This window comes from Tyto alba, unplaced genomic scaffold (genome assembly GCF_018691265.1).
Source record: "Tyto alba isolate M040663 unplaced genomic scaffold, T.alba_DEE_v4.0 Super-Scaffold_7, whole genome shotgun sequence".
Taxonomy (NCBI): domain Eukaryota; kingdom Metazoa; phylum Chordata; class Aves; order Strigiformes; family Tytonidae; genus Tyto; species Tyto alba.
The window spans coordinates 24843959-24864860 of NW_024881328.1; the positions used below are offsets into that span (position 1 = coordinate 24843959).

The following is a 20902-nucleotide window of genomic DNA, read 5'->3' on the forward strand; positions in this document are numbered from 1 at the left end:
TGCCACCCATAAAATCTTCCAATCCCTGATCACATTCTCAGAAAAGGTGCGTTTTACATTCTGTTGACCAGTGTTCCAATTTTCTCATTTCTTCTTTTCCACATAAGGTTCATTTTTCCTATTTATTCCCTCTTAGTTTCCTAATTAACATTTTAAAATGCCTCTGTCATGAAAATTTTCATATAAGGGCAGAAAGCATCCCATTTCCCTAGAGGAAGCTGTAACTGTTAAAAATTCTTACTTGAGACAGGCAGTTAAGAAACTATCATCTGGAATGGTCAAACCCAGCATCTTTGAAACAAATTTAAACAATGGCTTGATTTGAAAACTGAACCATTTTGAATAATTCAAAATGGGGCTGGCAATGCAACTCCACATCATAAATTTGGGCTATGCAGATTATCTACCTTTTTGGGGAGAAGCAGGCATTGGCATGTGGACAGGTTATACAACTTCTGTTACATGGTAAGGACTTTTTTGTTGTTGTTGTTGGTTGTTTTGGTTTTTATGTGGTTTTATTGTTGTTGTTATTGTTTTTGTTTTTTTTTTCCCCAGTAAGTCTGGTTTCTTGCAACATAATGTTTAGTTGATGTCTGTTTTCAGTTGAAATACACTAATCCTAGGTCCCAATGAGTAACTCAAAGATCTGACATGTGGGATTTCAGAGGCATATGGTCTTTGAGCAGAAGCTCTTATTTTGAGTACAGGGCTCATCGAAGCTAAAAGACTAAGTCTGAGGTATAGTTCCATTTCTTAAATTCATTGGCAATGAACAAAATTATTGGCAATGAATCAAATGTTTATTCAGCACAACTGCTTTTTTCTTACTTAGTCACATTTTTTATCTCATTTTACAGGGCAATTTTTAATTTGTACTGCCACCATGAACTAGCACTTTAGGTGACCCTGCTCATGAGATTCCTAACACTGAGGTTGTTTGAATTTTCAACAATAAAAATAGCCCAAGAGAATTAACCTGTAAGTCCCACAAAAAAAAATTATCCAGTAAGCTCTCAGCATTATCAACTTGCTGAGCAGTGAGTCTGCCTTGTGAACCCCAGTGTGTGACAAAGGTGACTGGCAGCTTCCAGGCACCAGGCTGCAGTGCTGCGACAAATGCTAGCAAGGGTTGGGAGGGCTGGAGTGAATGAGAAGCTGTCACTTAAGAAACTGAGCACTTCAAATTCTGTGAAAGATAACAACACATGATACTTGTTGCAATTTTTGTGCATTTGTACTAAACACATCGTTACTCTAATCATCAGCCAATTCACAGAAATGCCTGAATGCAAATATAATTCACTATCATATTAAATTGGGAAATGCTTCAAGACTTTTCCAGCAATGTAAACTCATCAGCAATCTTCAACCAATAAACTATTTGATACATGATATAAAGCATACAGCTTTTAAAATATTTCACCATTACAAGCAGAATGGAAATTGGGAATACAGCCTTTCCTATTTTCACAGTATTTCTCCACTCTTCTCTCAGGAAGGGGAAAAGCTGCTTGCCTCCAAGTGCTACTAATCTAATTCACAAATTGGAAATCTTAAAAAAAATCCTAAATCACATACACATATGACTAAGGTTTAATAGAGGACATTATACTTTGTGATACTAGCTCTAATGTTCCTTAGGCAAACTGTTTCAAACTGCTTTAGCTCTAACCAAATGCAATAATAATCCCCACTAAAAAGCAATATAGTCCAAGTGCATTATAATATGAATGTCACTATTAGAAACACATCATCCTGTAGTTACCTTGGAAATTCTATGGACGTGAGGAATATCAATACTAAAATGATGAGGATTAGAGAAAAAACTGTTCATCAGCTGAGAATCAGGTTTTTCAGTGTGATGATTCTTACCTTGCTTAAACATCAGGACTGTAGGAGCAGTGAATACCAGAAGCAACACTGTTTCTAACTGCTGATGCCATCCAGAACAAAGGTTAAATATGGAAAAGTTTTAGAACATTAGAGTTAATGATCAGAGGACGACTTTGCAAAACTGTCAAGAGTTGCTGTCTTCACTGATGACAAGTAACAGGTTTGAAGTAATAAGAGCAAGCAGTTTATTGAGCTTAGTAACAAAACTGCTCTCCTTACTTTGTTCAAATTCAGAAAAGAAAAACATTCAGCTACAGACTAAAACTAAGCATGAGAGGTTTTATCTGAAGATATATTTATTCTTGTGAAAGATTAAAAGGAAAGAAACAAGGCCTACAACAAATCAGCTTCTGTGGCATTAACCACAGGTTAAATGGTGGTTCTTTTTTTTTTTCCTTTTACAGTCTAATACTTCATTTAAGCACCTCTAACTGCTTCTTTTTTCTGCTACCACTTCTAAAACAAGCATTTCACTCTTCATGGGTCTTAAGGGTTTGGTAACCACTTATGAATGGGCAATTATAAGTGGAGCAGATGTGCCTGCCTATCAGGGGATTCTCTAACCAAATGGGGGGCAACACACCAGGCTGCCACAGCTCCATGTCCTTTCCATTTGTGTACAGAAGCCAAACAACATTTATTTGTACTTGTGAGCATGTAAACGGTGACCAATGTAAAATGCTTTCTGTCCTCCCCTTGAAATAAAAAAACCCACCCACCCCACCCCCTGCCCCACAAACAGTAAGGGGAAAAAGGAGCTTATCTGAATAATGATAGAGGTAAGTGGAGAAAATCCCTGGTAGTCAAACTCTTCGCACAGATTTATGCAGGCTACAGACTTGCAGAGGGCTTAAAACACACGACACGTTGGATGTCAGTTCACAGCCAAAGGTGTCACCAACCCCACTTCCCACAGCCCCAGCTTTTCCTTGGGACTCTCATGTTCAACCAGTGACCAGGCCTGACCCTGCCTAGTTTATGAGATTAGAGACAATTGTAGCCCAAGGTGATTATCACCAGCTATACAGTGTCACATTATAAAGTCTAAGTGAGGTAAGAAACTTGTAAATAACAAAATTATCCTTTTATAGGGCTCTTAATTCAACAGTCCAGTCTGTTTCCTGTAGAAGTGATTAGTAATAGAAAATAATTAAGAGATGCCAGATGGGAGGAAGAGTTAAAAAAAAAGACCCAAAACTCACACAGCTAAGGAAAGAGAACAACAAATGCTAGCTGCCAGCTAGCAACCCACAACCTCACTGTCCGGGAAGCTCTTTTCATAAGCAATAAATGACAACCTGCTTTAGACGACAAGCCTGCTTTAGAGACTGCTCTGAAGGAGACTCACCTTCTCCTTTCTGTGGCCACTGCGTGGATTATTCAGTTATGAGATGGCATAAAAAGTCAAAGGAAACCACAGGGGATTTTTAATAAAAAAAGAAAAAAATATATAATTTCCTTATGTATGTCTATGAGGCTTCCCCATCATACCTCTAGGCAAGCTTTTTGGAAACCTCAAGTATAAGGCCCATAGGAAAGCTAAGCTGCAGATTCCTACAGTGCATTAGGACTGAAGCCATGACAACTCTCCATCGCTCATCAAGAGTTGAGCTGGACTTCTGTCTTTCTGTGTCCCATCTACTAAGGTCCACAAGGATGGGAAAAATATCTCTGACCCTAAAGAGTGCCCAAAGCAAGATATGCTCTTCAAGAGATAAGGGAGATTCTTTCCTCCCTCCCTGTGACCTTTCTTGTGCTATCCTATCCCAGTTAAAAAGGAAGGAAACTTCTGCTAGTACACACAAGGGGAGATAAGGCTATACAGTACTTTTTGAAGGGCATTAAAAATGTAACCAGGTCCAAACAACCAAGCATTAGAAACCCTGAAAAGAACTGCTGGTGAGGGCTTCACACTGACTTACCTTGCAACACTGAGAAACACAGGAAAAGAATAGCGGCTTATTCATTGCTAATGGTTTAATTTTATCAGTAACAACACAACCAGTATTCTTCAGATTTAATTGCACAGCAACTATATTGCTTTACAGCCTTTTTAACAGTTATGCACACTATTCATTTTACAAAGGCCTGATCAGGCACAGGGCATACACTGAGGGTAATTATTCCCCACACTTTTGCTGAGGGTCTAGTCTCTCAGACTCACAGACTAGACCCCCCGATTTCATATGGCAGCTGCCTGTCTCAGTATAAATAAGACACTGGACTTCATGAAGACTTTATCTTTGTGTACACAACTCACACACCAGATCATAAAAGAGCCACGCTTATGTGAAATAGCAGAAAGTAATGTGAAAAGTAATCTCAGCAAGCAGTCAAGCGACTTGTACCTATGATAAAAGGTTGAAGTGGGATGCTGATCCTCAACTATGCTTACCTACAAAACAGAGAAAACCTCTCTACAAGAGTAGCATCATGACAGAAGGTGCGTTGCGCATTTGAAATGCAACCTTACCTAAGCCACTCCTCACTGTCTGAAGTTTGTGGAGCCTTATTTTTTTTGAATCTTGTAATACCAGACCAGCGACACACAATCAGGCTACTAACACAAGCACATGGTTTTCACTTCACATTAATCCCACACGTTATTGTGTAAGCATTACATTAATGTCCTTCAGAGGCACAGGCACGCAGGCGAGGTCTTGCGAGGCTAAATGGAATCAGCTGGGATGCCATTTGCAACCCGCAGGAACTAATAGAGCACAGCTGAGAACTGACCAGAGCTGGCAAGGAGAGAAGAAAGAGTTTGTCCTGGGAAGAACAGGAGAGCTATGGGACCATGTTTAGCACTGGAGCTGAGCTACAGGTCCAGTTAGAGACCCTTAAGAAACAAGCCTAGCTTGTTAATTTATCCTTTATAAGCATGATAGGCTGACAAGAGAAAAACTAGATATTCTGTGACCTGGAGATTAAATTAGCAAAGTTTATGCTTCAATGTGAAGCTCTGAATCTTAAAACAAGATCAGTTTATATAATCTTTTTAGTATATCAGTTTTACTGCCACACTGAACATAAATAAGGGCTTAAGTTACTCTTGGTGATTATGAGTAGAAAAAGCACCCTGCAGTTTGGAGAAAAGAATTTTCTTTGTGCTGATATCTGCACACTGGACAGCACATGTGATTAGCTCCTCTTTCTGGGGTCTTAATAAACATATAGTTAAATTAAAAACATATATGCTTATAAAAAGGCATCACAACCATTTGCAGTCTTAGTTTGAAATGTATGTGCCATATACAATGACATATATGGCACTAGATCCCTACCGCCATAAATGATGATGCACAGAAAGGGAAGATGAGGAAGAGTGAGTCTGGGGCAACCTCTGCAGAGAACAATGTTGCCGATACGCTGGAGCAGCTACTGAAAAAGTAGGCTTGTCTTTCATCCTGCTGAGAACTTTCTTGGTATTGACAAAATCGTCTGTGCTTTGAAGCCTCTGCTGAAAGATGGGCTAAACTCAGAAGAAATAAATAGAAGTTTTTGCCTTCCACAGAGTTATGTTTTATTTATAAACTACATGAAACTTACAGAGTGATTGTCATGGACACCCGCGCAGGGACTGGAAAGGAACATTTGTGAGAAAAGAGTTGACAATCTCCTCAAGTTAACCCATGGGATTTTGCAGTGCTCAGTCTCATGTGTCTTTAAAAGTAGTTTAAGGTAAACATTTATTAGTTGTACTTTAAAAAACATTATTGCTTCACAGCTACCCTTCTTATGGCTTGTCTAGAGTTTTATACATTACACACCCATCTTTTCTCATAAAATTAATTCAAGTAAACAGAAATATTTCAAACAACTTCCAGAATCAAGATTGCTTCACTCTCAAAGCACACTTTCCTCCCTGATTATTAAGACCACATCTTCTTTTTAGTTTCCATTGGCCCCAGCATTTTCATTAGTGGGCACCAGTGTTGTTCAAAGCTGTCTTCCTTCAACACACACTTTGTGCTTCTACAACAGACTACTGTAACTTCCTTGGCTACATTTTCTAATGTCCTTTCCCTGAAGATAAAATAAGCTTTGGTGAATGAAGGTTTAAAGCAGATCTTACTAACGGATTTGACTGAGAGCAAAAGTAGAAATGAGACTGGTCCCTCTGCAAACATCCATAAGTATGACCCTTGATTTTGTATGTGGAGGCTGTTATGAATCTGTTAGAAACATACACAGAGATTGCAATTAACTTTGTAATCTGGATTACCTCTGGAGGTAGGTTTAAAAGCATGTTTCCTACTAAAATGACACAGATTTACATTTCCAGATCTCCATGTGCATGTTTGCAGACAATCAGCCTTTGTCACTATACAGGAAAAAATAGTATAATCAGTAAGGTCATTAAAAATAGAAAAAAAAAGTGCTTTTGTTGTGTGACTGCTGCCACAAACCTTCTCTCAATTCTTTCTGTCTGTAGGTATTGAACTGAATGCAGTACAGTCTAGAAATGGGTCTTTAATTGATTTGTAGCCACTGAAGTTTCTTGACGAAATAACACTTATCATTAAAGTAAACATGAATAAATGTGCTTCAGATGCCATCCTAATGTTAACCTCAGCATTTCATTCTGAAAGACAGGATAACTCATAACAGATTATTTAATTTTCTCATAACAAATATTAACTCTTGAATAAATCACATAACTTTTTACATTAATATCTCAAAAGCATGTCAAAATGGAAGAAAGAATTTTTTTGCAGGGCTTTCAAGAAAGATTTTGATATATGTGTCTGGGTATTTATTAATTTCTGAGAGCTACCATTTTTATAAGGTATTTAATGGAATCAAGTCATCTGCTTCAAGGCCATAATTACCTTTGAGTGTGGAGAATGTTCAGAGATCCATCAGTATTCAAAGCATGTGAAGAACAGTAGATCTCGTGATACTGGGTATTATTTCCACTTCCACACTAGGCCATACAGACTGAAACCACAGGGGAAGCCCTCTTTCAAATGAGTCCTAGCCCTCTCTTAACACACAGACCACGATGGCTGCACAATTGAGTTCTGAACAACCTACAGACTGTTTTGGGAAACAGCATTACCTTTTTAGCACAGCAGCTAAAATATCAATTCAGGGCATTCAAGCATGACAAGCACTCTCCCGTTTTCATTCTCCACTCCTCCTGTTATCTCTGACTATTCATTAATTCTTTCATAGGTTATGAAAATAATAAATCACTAACCAGGAATTTTAATTTTAAATATATACTTGTATATGGTAAGCAGTCAAATTCCTTCTCATAATCAGTGAAGCACACGCTGTGCAGTGGATTATATTCTCATGTTTTTCCTATTAAAAACTGCATCTTGAATCACACCACAATATGGTCTCTTGTAGGACTCAGTACTTTGGAGCATTGTGATTTGTGTCCTACAACCCTCATCTAATGATTGCACAATTTTTGTCTTTTCATTTTATATGGTTTTTAAATCCTTCCCCTTTACTAAGGCTCATTTTTAGTGTATTTCATATGACAAGTCTCTCAACACATGCTGAATTCTGCTACTAGAAATTAATTGCTGAAAAGAGTGGGGAACAGATAAAGTATTACTAGTGGGTGCTGGGAGGCATCTAACATGAATCTGCGGCATTCCCTGCTACTGCCCCACGCCAAATTCAAGGCTAGGTGAAGTGTTCTTTAATATTTCATTCTCAAGTCTGGGGTGCGTTCTCTGGCTGCCCAATTGCCTCCATTTGATTTTATGGCACAAAGTGAAACTACATTCCCACCAGCTGTTGTCCAGTCAGAGCCTGTGTCTCTCCCTTCCTTCTTCTGAAGGGTTTATCTTTCATTCACCACCCACACAGGATTGGGCAAGTTGCAGGCACGAAGTTTAGATTCGGATCTGAACAGCCTCAGAGTCTGCAAATCCAGGAATGTATTTTGGCTCAGGATGATCAATGTTCAAGACCCAGACTTATTCCTCTCTTTACAGAGGAGGAAGCATACAGTGTAGGGAGAAGCTCTGTAACTACAGTATAAAACTGATAAAGATGCATTAATTGCCAAATACTGTACCCTGCAGAAATTTTCATCCTCACTGTGGGCCTAATCAGCTAATGTAGCACACAGATTTTGCTGTTTGGATCATAAGACTGTTTTTTTCTTGCTGGATTTTGAACAATTTTCTTTGCACTGTTTGTTAGAATTATCAGTATTGATTCAGCAATATTCTCTTTATATTGGACAACAGGATTTGCTCTGCCATTCCTCCCAAAGAGAAACTACCTGACCTATTTATAAATGTCCTGTAAGAAACCTTCCTTGTATCCTGGTTAAATGATTCACAATAAGGTAGATACTATGTTATCACTTATTGAAGTTTTCGAGTAAATATCAAGAAGAAGCAGGAGCTTGCACAAAAAGGGTAAAATTACCTTCTGAGCAATTTAGTAGAGGATATGTCTATTCTTCTTATTTCATTGTTGTAATTTCACCAAAGAAAGCTTATAAATTCACAGAGAGATTGAGTCTTTTGTTTAAGTGGAGATGTAATCTATCCTGTGTTCTTTGCTGCTAGCATGCTAACTTTTTATAATATGTAGGCTTTTAAAAAAGCCAGATAAATATTTCCTGTCATCCAGTACTCATGCTTTAAATGCAAAGTATTTGTCAAACAAGCATATATCTCTTTTTTTTTTTTTTTTGTTTTTTAAACAAAACTAACACCAGATATGATTCAGTCACCTGTCTGTAGAGTCCTCCAGCCAGTCAGCTACGTTCACCTACCTCACTGAACCTGAAACAGTTCTCCCAGGCTGTCAAGGCAACAGCTTTGGTGGATGTGCGAGTAGTCAAGTCCTCCAGACAGTGATGGGAGACACTTGGGAAAGCCCTCTGAGGTCTCCTCTCCCCACCACTCCACTGTGCATAGCCACCCCCCATGAGACATGTGGCGAGGCCACCACCGTATCTCTCCCCCTTCCCATGCTCCCCACATCCTGTGACTTACAGGATGGAGAAAGGATTTGGCAAGCCTCAGCTGGACGCTGGGGCTTGTTCCAAATGCTGAGGTTGCTACTGGGATTGTGTGTTGGTCATGGGGTTGAATGCCTTTTTCTCCTTGGAGATTTGCTGGGTGAAGATCACACAGAGAGGCCCGAGTGTCACTTCAAGCAAAGACCCTGAGACGTATAAAGGCAGCAAAGATGTCACCTCTGTGCCACTCCACAGCAAAAAGGATCACATTGTGCCTTCCTGAGGAGCCATGGGTAGTAATCCCAACTGGTTAATGACCTGAAAATTAAACTGAAATCTCCACGTTTAACTATACTGTGATGTCTGTGTGTCTCATTGTGTTCACATCAACATGGTTCCAAGACAAATAAAGAAAAAAGGCTCAAAAGCTGGGCTTCAGGCCAGTACACCACTGCTGTTCAACTATGTTGCAGATGAAGCCACTTTAGTTGCTTGTAACTTCCAGACAAATGGGGTGGGATGTTACAAGTACATGACTAACCTTCCTAAAGCTTTTTCACCTAAAATTTCAGTTGGTGAGAAAAATTTAATAGTTCTTGAGCTATTTAATGAAAAATGTTTCAAAACAATCTATACCTTGTTGATGAGTCTGACATAACACCATGTAATCTATGGAAAAAACAGCATTCTTCAATAATAATCACTGAAATTCCTTTACTATGAAAAAGTTTTTCATCAGTCTAAAAAATGTGGTAACAGAACAGAGTTCTGTTGTCACTTGGAAGTTGCTAAATGCAGGAAGAGTTAATTTTACCAAAGAAACCCAAAGCAGTGACTTCCAGAACTCTTATAGAAGATTTTTACCCAGGCTTTGCATTATAATGAATTCTCTATGATAATATGCAAAAAAATCCTTTTGAAACAGCATGCTGCAAGTCAGTGGCTGTCAGGAACTGTAACTGATAGCTCACCCCTCTACTACTGGTACCTAACAGGCAAGAAATCGGTTATTTAACATGGTCAGCTAGCTTCAATATCCCCACCAGTATTTCTTTTGTCAAAATGATCTGATAACAGTGAAGATTCATACTTTAAGCTAAGTTTCCTGCTTCATCTCTCAGTAAATTCAGTGCAGGATGACAGCCTCTGCTGGAGAAGGATTTGAAAGACCAAAGCTATGAGCCTCCTCTCTCTGTGGACTCTGCACAGAGCTTAGCTCCACTGTAATAGTCACGTATGTCGGAAATTGTCAGTGAGACCTTTCCTCCACCTCAAGAAAAACTGAAATCCAGACATTCTTCTGACTGGAAATACAAACAGGTGACCCCAACAAAGGTTAGCATTTCTTTTAAGCATTACAAGCATATTAGATACTCCTAAAGTCATTCTGAAGTATGTGAAATATGGGAGCATATAAGACTATTTATACATGCATGAACACTGACACATAGGTAAACATACACTTTAAAAAGACTTTCATATGTCAGCTTTTCAATAAACAAAGTATTTAGTTTAACATGATGGAATTCACTCTATGTTTTCTTTTTAAGTTCAGTCTCTGTCACAATAATGAAGTTTCAGGCAGCTGTTTTGTCTGCCTGATGCATTCCAAACCTCCTTTAATATTTCTATTTTCACTGGTTCTAATATTTCTTTGTTGTTCATTTTTCTTTTATAATCCAGGACAGTTAGTTCTCAGCTGATACCACAACTCTCTGAAGAGAGCAATCCTTCTTCATAAGTCTGGTTGAGGCCAAAAATAGCTCTGTCAGCTTCTGACAGGCTGAACTTAGCCAAGTGAAATGTTTTAACATTTTACCAACTTTATGAACAGGCTTATTTACAACGTGGACAACTTTGCTGTCATTGTATGCAGACTTCTGAATAGATTATGGAATACATTTGTTTGGGTAATGCTGAAAATATTAAGAAATATAATTTTTGGCCAAAGGCAGTTGTCTTATATACTGTAAACAATTTTAAGATGAAATATTCTTAGCCCATTTGAAATAAAGGAGTGACTTAATTGTAACATCTATAACTGTGAAAATACCTGAAGAAAGAAACTTCACAATGATAAATAACTAACCTCTAAATCACAGAAATTTGCAATATGCAAAAATTGCAATTAAAAAACCCTACAACCAGTTTAAATATTAATATTAATGCCATACCAAAAATAAATAAGTAGACTAAATATTGGCAGACACCTTTAGCACCATATAGTAGAGGGGGAAGGTTAAAAGTACAAAATAAAAAGTCTAACAGAAAAAAGAGTGTGGGTTAATAATTGCTTACCCTCTTTTCTGCTACCTCATCCTCTCCTGTAGACTCTTTGCCATCATGTTCATCTCTCAGGGTTGGCATATGTTTTTTGTGTGCTGGCTCTCTGTTTAAAGTTGTATATCCTATGTGTTCATAAATTGGATTTATTGTCATCTTGGCAATATATTCAGCTGCCTTCGTTTCAATATAAAGAGTAATCAATCCATCTGTCACCAGGTCATGGATGGACTCAAAACGTTTCTCCCCAACAAAGTGCTTTCCATCGTAGTAGAGTCTGAAGTTTCTGGTTTGACTTCCAAATCTGCCTCAATGAAATGGGAAAGTTTTTTTTTTAAAGAACAGTAAGCAGAATAAAGAAGAGTAAGCAAGCCTTTGCAAACAATAAAAAAACACTTTATCACTTAAAGCTGTGACTATGCTCTGTGTATGTTCCAGACAAGAATGAAAAACTCAACTGTTACTTAGCATGGATAGGAAGGAGAGATCAACAACTGCAGATAGATAGCCAAAATAGTGACTGTCCCAGAAGGAGCTGTTTGCTCTCTTATTCTTTTAGTCCCTCCATTATCCAGTGGAAAAACTGAAAATTACTTCACACTCTTTATGGCTTTTTTTAGTACTTTACTACTGCATTGCTGTAGTCAATTTGCTTGGCTCTGATATGAAGAGTTCTCATAATAGACCCCTCTATTACAGTTGATCAATACAGAGTTTTGATGCCATCTCGGACCTCTGCGCCCCTGCTTGCTTGCAGGAAGAGGCCATTCAGGGTTCAGCTGAGCTTCAGTGCCAACAATTACACTGAAGCAGAACCACTGCCAGAACTGGAGCAGCACAGGACAAAATGGCACAAGGGCAAGCATTCTTTATTCCTGGCCAAAGGCCAAGGACTAACTCTTCAAGCTTTGTACAAAAGTCCTTCTGTGTTATGCTTGTTAAGTCCTGAGCTTCAAGCAAATCTTTGTAATATACAGGATATATCATGCGAAAGCTATCTGACACTAGCCATTCTGCAGCTAGGGTGGAATAGGACTTTGATACAGGCTCTTAGCAACCATATAAATGCCAATTTTACCTGAATATTAGCATATTTTCAAAAACTGTACTTAGAACCTGGAACCATTTTCTGCCTAAAAGCAATCTAAACATATGAAAACACACCAGTGTTTGCACTTGGCAACAACCAACGCGTTTCCTGTGGAGAAGATGGAGGCAAGAAGCTGCTTTCACAGCTTGCTCCAGTGTTATTCCTTGCTCAGACAGCAGTAAGGGTGGCTCCTCAGGGTACTGGGCCCCCTTGTGAGGTCAGATCTGCCAAATAAATATTAAAAAATAAATTTGAAAAGATGGATTGCTTTCATTTTACAATCAAATGCTTCACAGGAGATGTTAAGGAACAAAGCAAACACTGGTGTTTTGCTGAAGTGTCTCCTTTTCAATGGGGCCTTGCCAAACAGAGGAAAACATAATTTTAGACCTTACCTCAGGTGAAATATTGCACTCTTCTTACAAATATCGGCAAAACCACTTGTTCTGTGATGTATATATTTTTCCCTTGTGTTCTGAATCAAAATGCCAAACCTTCCCATCCCCCTATCAATAATTTGACATTGACTGTAGCTTTAGGAGCTGCTATTTTTACCTAATGCTCAAATGTGAGGGGGCCCTCAGGAATCCATGTCCTGCTCAGTAAGAAAAGAGGACGTGACGTGTAGGAACTACATGGGCACTCTACTGGAAATTAATTGGTACTTCTATGTACATTTTTTATGCCACACAAACTAGAAGTTCACTGAATCAAACTGAAAAGCAAGAAATTACAAAATGACAGAAGAAAATACATTTTTACCCAATGCTAATTTCATCACAAGATGCAATTCTGAGTGAATACCAGTCATTCAGAAAGTAGAAGGATAATGTCCTAAGTTACAGCAGAAGGAGCAGGAACACGTTTAGGCTCATTCTTCAGATCATTTTCCTACTCAATGTGGTATGTGGTAAACAAGCTTTGACCATGAGACATACTCCTTGCATACCCTCCACTGTCAGAGAAGTCAACATGAGCCAAGAGCACTCAGCACCTTGCAGTGCCAAAGTGAGCAACCTTCACTTTCTGCTCAAGTCAGTGGGAATAATGCACATGGAGTACATACACGCACTACGATGTTAAAACTTGGCAGGAGAGCCAAGTAAGTTTGAAGGTAAAGAATAATGGGCCTTAAATGACAATATGCATTAGAATTATTTTTATTAAGAGATGTATCAGGTGAACTGCTGCTCTAATCAGTAACATATGCTCTGACAGTACTTATAGCAGAGTTTTAAACAAGCTGAAGGTCACTTATTGTTCTTAGCTTTCTCGAAGAGAAAAGTATTACACTAATCTTATGAAAAGAAGACAAGGCACAGAAAAGCTTCTCAGGGCCCATTACTAAGTACACATGGTGTTTTAATTTTAGTAGCATCCTTCAGAGTCTAAAACAAAGTTCTGAAGAACAAGATGGACAAATGCAGAGAATGAACAAAAGTTCTTAAAGGATGAGTCCTCCTCCCACAGTCACTAGGTTCGTGGTTCTGTCCCAGTTATGTTTTACTGAGCAGCCCTTACGCTGTACATCTGTTCAGACTGCTGCACATAATGCGTGTCTTTCAGAGATACTACACAGAATAGGATTTCCAAAAGTACATAATCTTTATACCACTGCTCCTGACCCACATTTCAGCACGAGTATCTCATAGACAATATTCCACAGTTTTAATTCTTTAACAGCATCCCATGCCTAAACTCATGTCTCTTGTAGATCTCACAAACAGACTGAAACTTCCTCCTGTATGGGGAACCGCACATCAATTTCTTTTAGCATGTGTGGCCTTCCAGAGGTGCATTCAACTTTCTTGGTTTAAAATACATTAGGATAATTTAACTATTACTACTTAAAGAAAGGTATTTAGACAAACAAATTACTCTGCATCAGTGTCATAACCACTTGGAGAAGGTGCTTGCATACCAGCTGCAAGAGGTAAACACTGAATGGTTTGCCTTTTTCTGATTTCCCATTTGTTCCAAATCAAACTTTTTTCTCTATATTCATTTCTTATTGGATACATTGTGGGGAAATGTATCGTTTTTCAAATAGAATCCTATTAGCAACAAGGAGGAAAAAAAAACCCAAATCCCCACAAACCAATGAAACACCAATCTTTTCCAAAGACTGTAACATCAATAACATGTCTCAGAACCCTATGTTATTTCTTTCAAACTCATTTAAATTTCTTTCTGACAACACAATGATACTATTTTGATCAAATTACAATATAAATGCATACACCTCCAATCACAAATGATCAATTAAAATTAAAATTAAAATCAATTAAAATTTCAGTCCCTTCAGTCTTACTTAAAACTATGGTTTAAATTTTTCCATTAGCAAGAATATTTCCTTATGTTTACTTTCTATAACATTACTGCTGCCTGGTTAATTATACATCACCATGGCAACTAAGTAGAGCCAAGATTTGATATTTCAACTTCCTGATGGTCCTGAAGGCAAGCACTAGTACCAGCTGTTTTTTGTTTAAGAAATAGAAAGCAGGACACAGATAATGTATGTTCTCCTTTGGTTTAAACAGAGGAACATTAGATGTTTTTCCAAGAAAAAGAAATAGACCTCTGACATGTCAAACAGTCTCATTGTGTCCACTGTGCATTTGTTTGCAAGCAGCAGGACTGCAGATGAAAGGCTTTTTTTATTCCAAGTTGCCTGAAAAGCAATCATTCTGTCTAGTCCCTTTGGTTGCCAGTGGGGCAGAGTGGATAACAACGTGGGAAAACATATTAAATGGCAGAGCCAATGTGACTAGAAATAAAGGACTGAGGAGTTGAATTAGGTATCATAACATGAGAGAGACAGGCTTCAGACTCAGCCACCTACTCTGTATGCAAGCATTCATTAATGAAAGAAAGGGAAGAGGTGAAGGACCAAGAGCCCATCCGCACTTTCTTACCGTCTAAGACAACGGATTTTACAGTCCACATACAGAATTGTACAGTAGCTATTCACCTCTTTCACTGGCTATTTTATGATGAGAAAAGTATCTAGACAAAGGCATTATTTAAAATGTGTAGCTGCAACCAGACCACAAAGTTAACGCCCCTCGGGGCTACCGTGTCCTCATTAGTTTCAAGCAACTTCATACACTGAGCTGGGAAATCTTAAGTTCTGTACTTGTGCCTGAAGGTCACTTGGACTTAATCTTCCCTTGGAGAAAAAGCGTCTTAACGTGCTTTACGGCCAGAAGGTAGAAGTCTCACTTAAAATTAGGTGCCAGAATTTCAGCTCTAACTTCTGAAAACTCTCAACCAACACTTAAAGCTAGAGTCTTGACACTCCATAAAAAGCCACAGAAATATAAGCAATCTTGCAATCAGCAATGTCTCCTAACCATGCTGTGTTCATGTGAAAGAAAACAAATTATTCCACAAATCCTCTTTTGGCCCATTTCCTTGTTAAAGAAACAGAAGTCTTGTATACAGACTAAACCTCTTCTACACAGTTACCCCTGAAGGTCTCAAACTCCCAAGAGCTGCTCATTTTCTGAGTTTTTATTATTTATTGGCAACAACATTTCTGAGGATGACCAGGGAATTGCAGAATTTACCCTTTTCCCAGAGTACCTGCCTGACAAATAGTATCATCTCCAAAACCTTAGCTGTACTTTACAAGAATAAAACATGCATAAATTAAATCAAATGAATTAAGGATTCGAAAGTAAAGGTGCATTTTATACAAGTGGAGACAAAAAATCCTCATTGTCCAATATGTATGGGAAAGGTGGCACAGCACAGTCACTGTAGATAGCATTCCTGTGCCATTTGGCAAGGCAGCATTGGCTGGCTGACTGACTGCTGCCTGATGAACATTAATTAGGCATAAACTTATCCCTAAAACCTGATCAGACACATGCACTGGCTGAATGCATGATAGTTTAGTTTAGCATGGAAGTGTGGCATCCTTCAGAACAGAAAACAAATCCCAGAGACGGAACTGCAATGTGTCTACCCCATGCCAACACAGACACAACCTTCAACTCGCTCTGTCCAATTGGGATCAAGTGAAAAAAATTCAGAGTGGGTGCTGTATCATTGACAATAGCTTCCCAGCAGTCTCTCAGCTGAGACTGAAGCCTGTTTAACTGCATCACTCCACAAACTTCCTTGTCCAAAAGGGAAACAATGTTGTGCAAATAGCATGCTGCAAACAACAGACAGTGAGGACCAGAGCAATGACACTTTCCTGGGGATTGTGAGCACTGTCAGAGACAAGACGAGCAAGAGAGAGAGACAACTGCTTGGCAGTAAGTAACAGCTGCTGAAAACAATGAAGACTGAAAGTGTTAGCAGCCCTTGGTACCTGTAATGGTCTGTTTCACAAATAAATCTAACAATAATAAGAAAAGTCTTCTTCTGTCTCAATGTCTTATTTTACTTTTAGCAGCTTTTAACAGCTGATTTTCACCATATGAGACTGAACAAATGTGAGCTGATCAAGGACCATGTATACTACTAATATGGAGTAAGATCACTTAACAATTAAGATCACTCTTAATGTTCTTGATCAGTGATAGATCATTCAAAAATAATCTGTTTGTTCTGAAAAGAAGCTCTTGTACAGATGTATTACCTCTTCTTAGTGCTTGTGTGCCCTGTTCCATTTAAACTTGGTATAAGTCCCTGGGCTTGATTTGATGATTGAATCAGAATTAATATCAATGTTTTGGGGAATGTTTTTCTGCTTTTTCTACCTGATGAAATCCCCATGCTTCCTGGGAAAAGACTCATAGGTTAGTGATTAAGACACATATGATATCTATATACACCTGGGAAAGTAGTAAAATCCTGGTATCTTCTCTTTAAATGAAAGCAGCCTTTGGAAACCTATGCTAACATGCTTGGAATAAACATCTTCTGGAAATGTTACTAGCAGGAACGTTAGAAACTTTCACAGTTTCAATATTAAACAAATAGTTGTCTCTTTACCAAAAATTTTGAAGAAATGTTTTCCAAAAGTTAATTTTACAGCTTGATTTCACACTACTGAGAGCTTTCATATTACCTTAAAGCAGAACTGTGTTTTAATTCTTCTAAGCTAAGGTATCAACTTCCATCAGTGTCTGCTCAGAAAACTTCAAAATGTGCATGCAAATTTTACTTTGTCTATATATAACATTCTCCTTTTAAGTCATACAGGACGTTGTTTTTCTGGTAAATTTGTAAGTAGAACATCAGATCGGTAACAGAAATTCCACTGCAATCATGCATACTATGGAGAGAGAACTGACACCGCATAATGCTTAAACGTCCATTTTTGTTTCACAGCAACTTTTCCGACAAGGGTTTAAGTTCCTATAATCATAGAATAATTGGGGTTGGACGGGACCTTTAAATGTCATCTAGTCTAAACTCCCTGCAATGAGCAGGGACATCTTCAACTAGATCAGGTTGCTCAGAGCACCGTTCAACCTGACCCTGAATGTTTCCAGGGATGGGGCATCTACCACCTCTCTGGGCAAACCATTCCAGTGTTTCATCACTCTCACTGTAAAAAATTTCTTCCTTATATCTAGTCTAAATCTACCTTTTTTAAGTTTAAAAGTTATTTATGACTGTCACATTTCTTTTTTGCTTCTACAGGCTTTCTCACACTAAAAGCAACTTGCTCTTAATTCCTCTTACTAAGACAATATGCATATTTTAACTCAGTATACCAAGGAAACCTGAGTGGAAAACATTAAGTGAAAACCTAATGAAACATCCTTATCGTAAAATAGCTTTGCAAGTGCAAGAAGGGTTTTTGGAGAGCAGAGTGAAGAAACATTGTTTTTGTTGTTGTTCCTGTTTTGTTTTTTAATGCATACTCTACAGGTTGCTGTTCAAGGTCTCAATGTTTATATTAAAAAGATCCCAACCTTTGATGTACCAACCATTGATGGTTGATCTCAACCTTACAATGCAGGTTTATTCAACTTACTTAAAGCAATTACACAATTTGCTACTTAAAGTTGTTTTCTCAATGTATTCTACCTCTGATCTTCTAATAATCACTCACTACTTTTTCGCCAACAGTCAGATTCACCAATATACTCATCCTGGTCTCTAAAACTTTTTTCCTTAGATGCATTCCTTAACAATAAACAAGCATAATAATGCAAAATAAAATTGTTCCTGCATATACAACACAAAGTTAGAATTTTTTTGGCTACGAACAGCTCATCAATGAAGACTGATAGCTTTTCTATTATTATATTCTCTTTTTCTAGAATACAATTTCTTCCTTCATGCAAGTGCAGCAGTAAGTGGGGCAGATGTCAATTTATTACTGATAGGGTTCATTTACTCACCTCAAGTTATAAAAGAAAAAAAAAATTAGTTTGATTCTCTTCCTAGCACCTATCAAATTAGGAGGACTTATACTTAACTCAGCTGAGCGTCATCCAATATAAAAGAGGGAGAAGGATGAGGAAAACTGGGCCAGGCAAATTTATTGTTGTCAGTGGTTTTAGTGTTTTAATAATTAATAAATATCTTGATGAAAACAGTTATGAGATAAAACAACAATATGAGGCTATTGTCTGTTATTTTGAAACATATTTTTAAAGCATCCATAGTATCTACAGCTACACACAGGAAAAAAAGTTGTTTCTCCAAACACAAAAATTTATAGATAGGTATTTCAAAAGCATACAAAAGAAGAGGCTAAACAAAAGGACAAACTTGAAGATATATTTCTAACTAGCATTTTCTAAAAGAAATAGAGCAAAAACATATTCCAGTAGATCCTGCAGAAGACAGAAGAGGTATGTATCCTTTTGACAGGGGAGGGAACAGGGGACAGAAGGAGAGCACAGTGTATGCTATGTACACATTTACACAGTTTAAGTATCAACTGGTTGCATTATAATTTGACTCTTTACTACAACTCCAACAGTGCCTAGAAGCTTCAAACCAGGCAGACATTATATACCATAAAAATAGCACAGTACAACACAGATTCCTGCTCAGGAGCTGTGACTGGGGATAGTCTGAGAGATGCAGTACAACTTTCAGTTTGCCTGGGTCATTTTTAAGAGATCCTAGACTTTTGTACTGAACAGGCATGTGAATACAGGAAAGAAAATAGCCTCTCTAATGTCATATGTGATGCCAAGAAGTAAGCCCAGATGTTCCGAGCAACACCACAGTGCCTCACCACAAGCCCAACGCCTCCACTGTGCACCAGATCACAGAAGATCTTTGTGGTGCTGCAGGAACTGTAGTCAGAGGTGAAGGACACAGCGTAAAATGAACATGAGCTATATGCACTGAAGCACAGACAGCCCTTGGACAAGTTACCAAAAAGTTCACAACATCAACAAAGCAGAGAATATTTCCCTAAGAAGTGCTGAACTCATGCAAGCAGAATAAAGACTGCAGCAAATTGAATTGCCAAAGATAAATTAGACACTCCAGCCAAAAGAAAACAGAGCTGACAACAACAACAGATGGGAAGAGGAGGGAAGGAGAACGGGAACACAGCAAGAAGACATGAACCATAAGGAAAAAAGCATTCTAGTCTGTGGGAGGGCCTTGGTAGCCAGTTAATTACTCATTAAGGTTAGTAGCTATTTATTATTATTCTAAATACTTAAGTGAAGCTACCTCAGTAGTACCCAGGTGCACTTGCATAAGGCATAAGACATGCAGGTCACCTATGCTGTTTACTGGTAGATGTACCTTCCATGTTATTGACAGCGTATGTTATTCAGTATGAAACTTTATATAGGAAAAGAAACTTCTTTTACATGAAAGATCATTTAAATAGAGGTCCAATTGTTTTACTTTAGAGCAGAAAAGGAAGCTCCAAAAATTTATCAGCACATTTTCCCCTGTGGCTAGTGCTAGCTCGTGTGATGCACTCAGCCAACAGAACGACAGCTTTAGTTTCAGCAGAACTTAAGCCTTCATAAAAGAAATGTTTGGCTCTTCACAAGAAAAAAAAAAAAAAAAAAGTCCAGCATATTAGCTGGCAAGCCTGTTGTGTTAGCCTATTAAAATAGCTTTAAGCATGAACTGTTTCTTTCATCTAAAAGAAGCCACAGATAACCAGAGTGGCCAATTTTTGAAACTCATCTGAATTCTGCACCTACGTAAGTGTGACAGGCTAAGCCTGGGGGAGAAGGAATAGTCCCTTCCCCAAGAGCTTCAGCTGGCCACAGAGGAAGGAGCAGTCTTTTTCCATTGCATGCAGAATAAAGAAAACTGGTCAGTGAGTCAGACTGAAACATAATTATCCCACAGATAGGTTTGATCACATTTTAAAGCAATTCTATTTAACCCAGCTAAGCTTTAAAGTTGGTGTGCGTGCATGCGTCTGTGTATACACATATGTGTATTTAGTTTCCTAGGTTTTTCAGCTAGCAACCAAGGAATATTGCATGAATATTTTAGAAAGGTTTCTAGACACTGAATTCAGCCCTTGCTACTGCCATTCACTGCATTTGCAAATTGAGTAAAAAAATACACTGATAGAAAGATAGGCAAAGTTTAGTCTTTAAAATTGTCTTTGTAAGTTTTTCCTACCAACTAGCATGACATCAGAATACTGTTACCACAGGAAAGTGAAGGGATGCAGTCATCTACTGTTTTGCTGGGCTCCTGACTACTTATAGATGAGCTGCAGAGTCAGGACAAACTATGACCAAATTTTTATACATTCATAATTAAAAAAATGTAATTCAGTTATTATC

At 38.1% G+C, this 20902-nt stretch overlaps 1 protein-coding gene across 2 annotated transcripts in view; it reads right to left on the bottom strand.

Annotated features, from left to right (window-relative positions):
- CHN1 (chimerin 1) overlaps nucleotides 1-20902 on the bottom strand; it is a 105697-nt gene that overhangs the window by 42938 nt on the left and 41857 nt on the right. For both annotated transcript variants that reach the window (XM_032989679.2, XM_032989680.2), the window contains exon 6: nucleotides 11132-11420. In XM_032989679.2, coding sequence (XP_032845570.2) covers nucleotides 11132-11420 — 289 coding nt within the window. The remainder of the gene's footprint in view (nucleotides 1-11131; nucleotides 11421-20902) is intronic.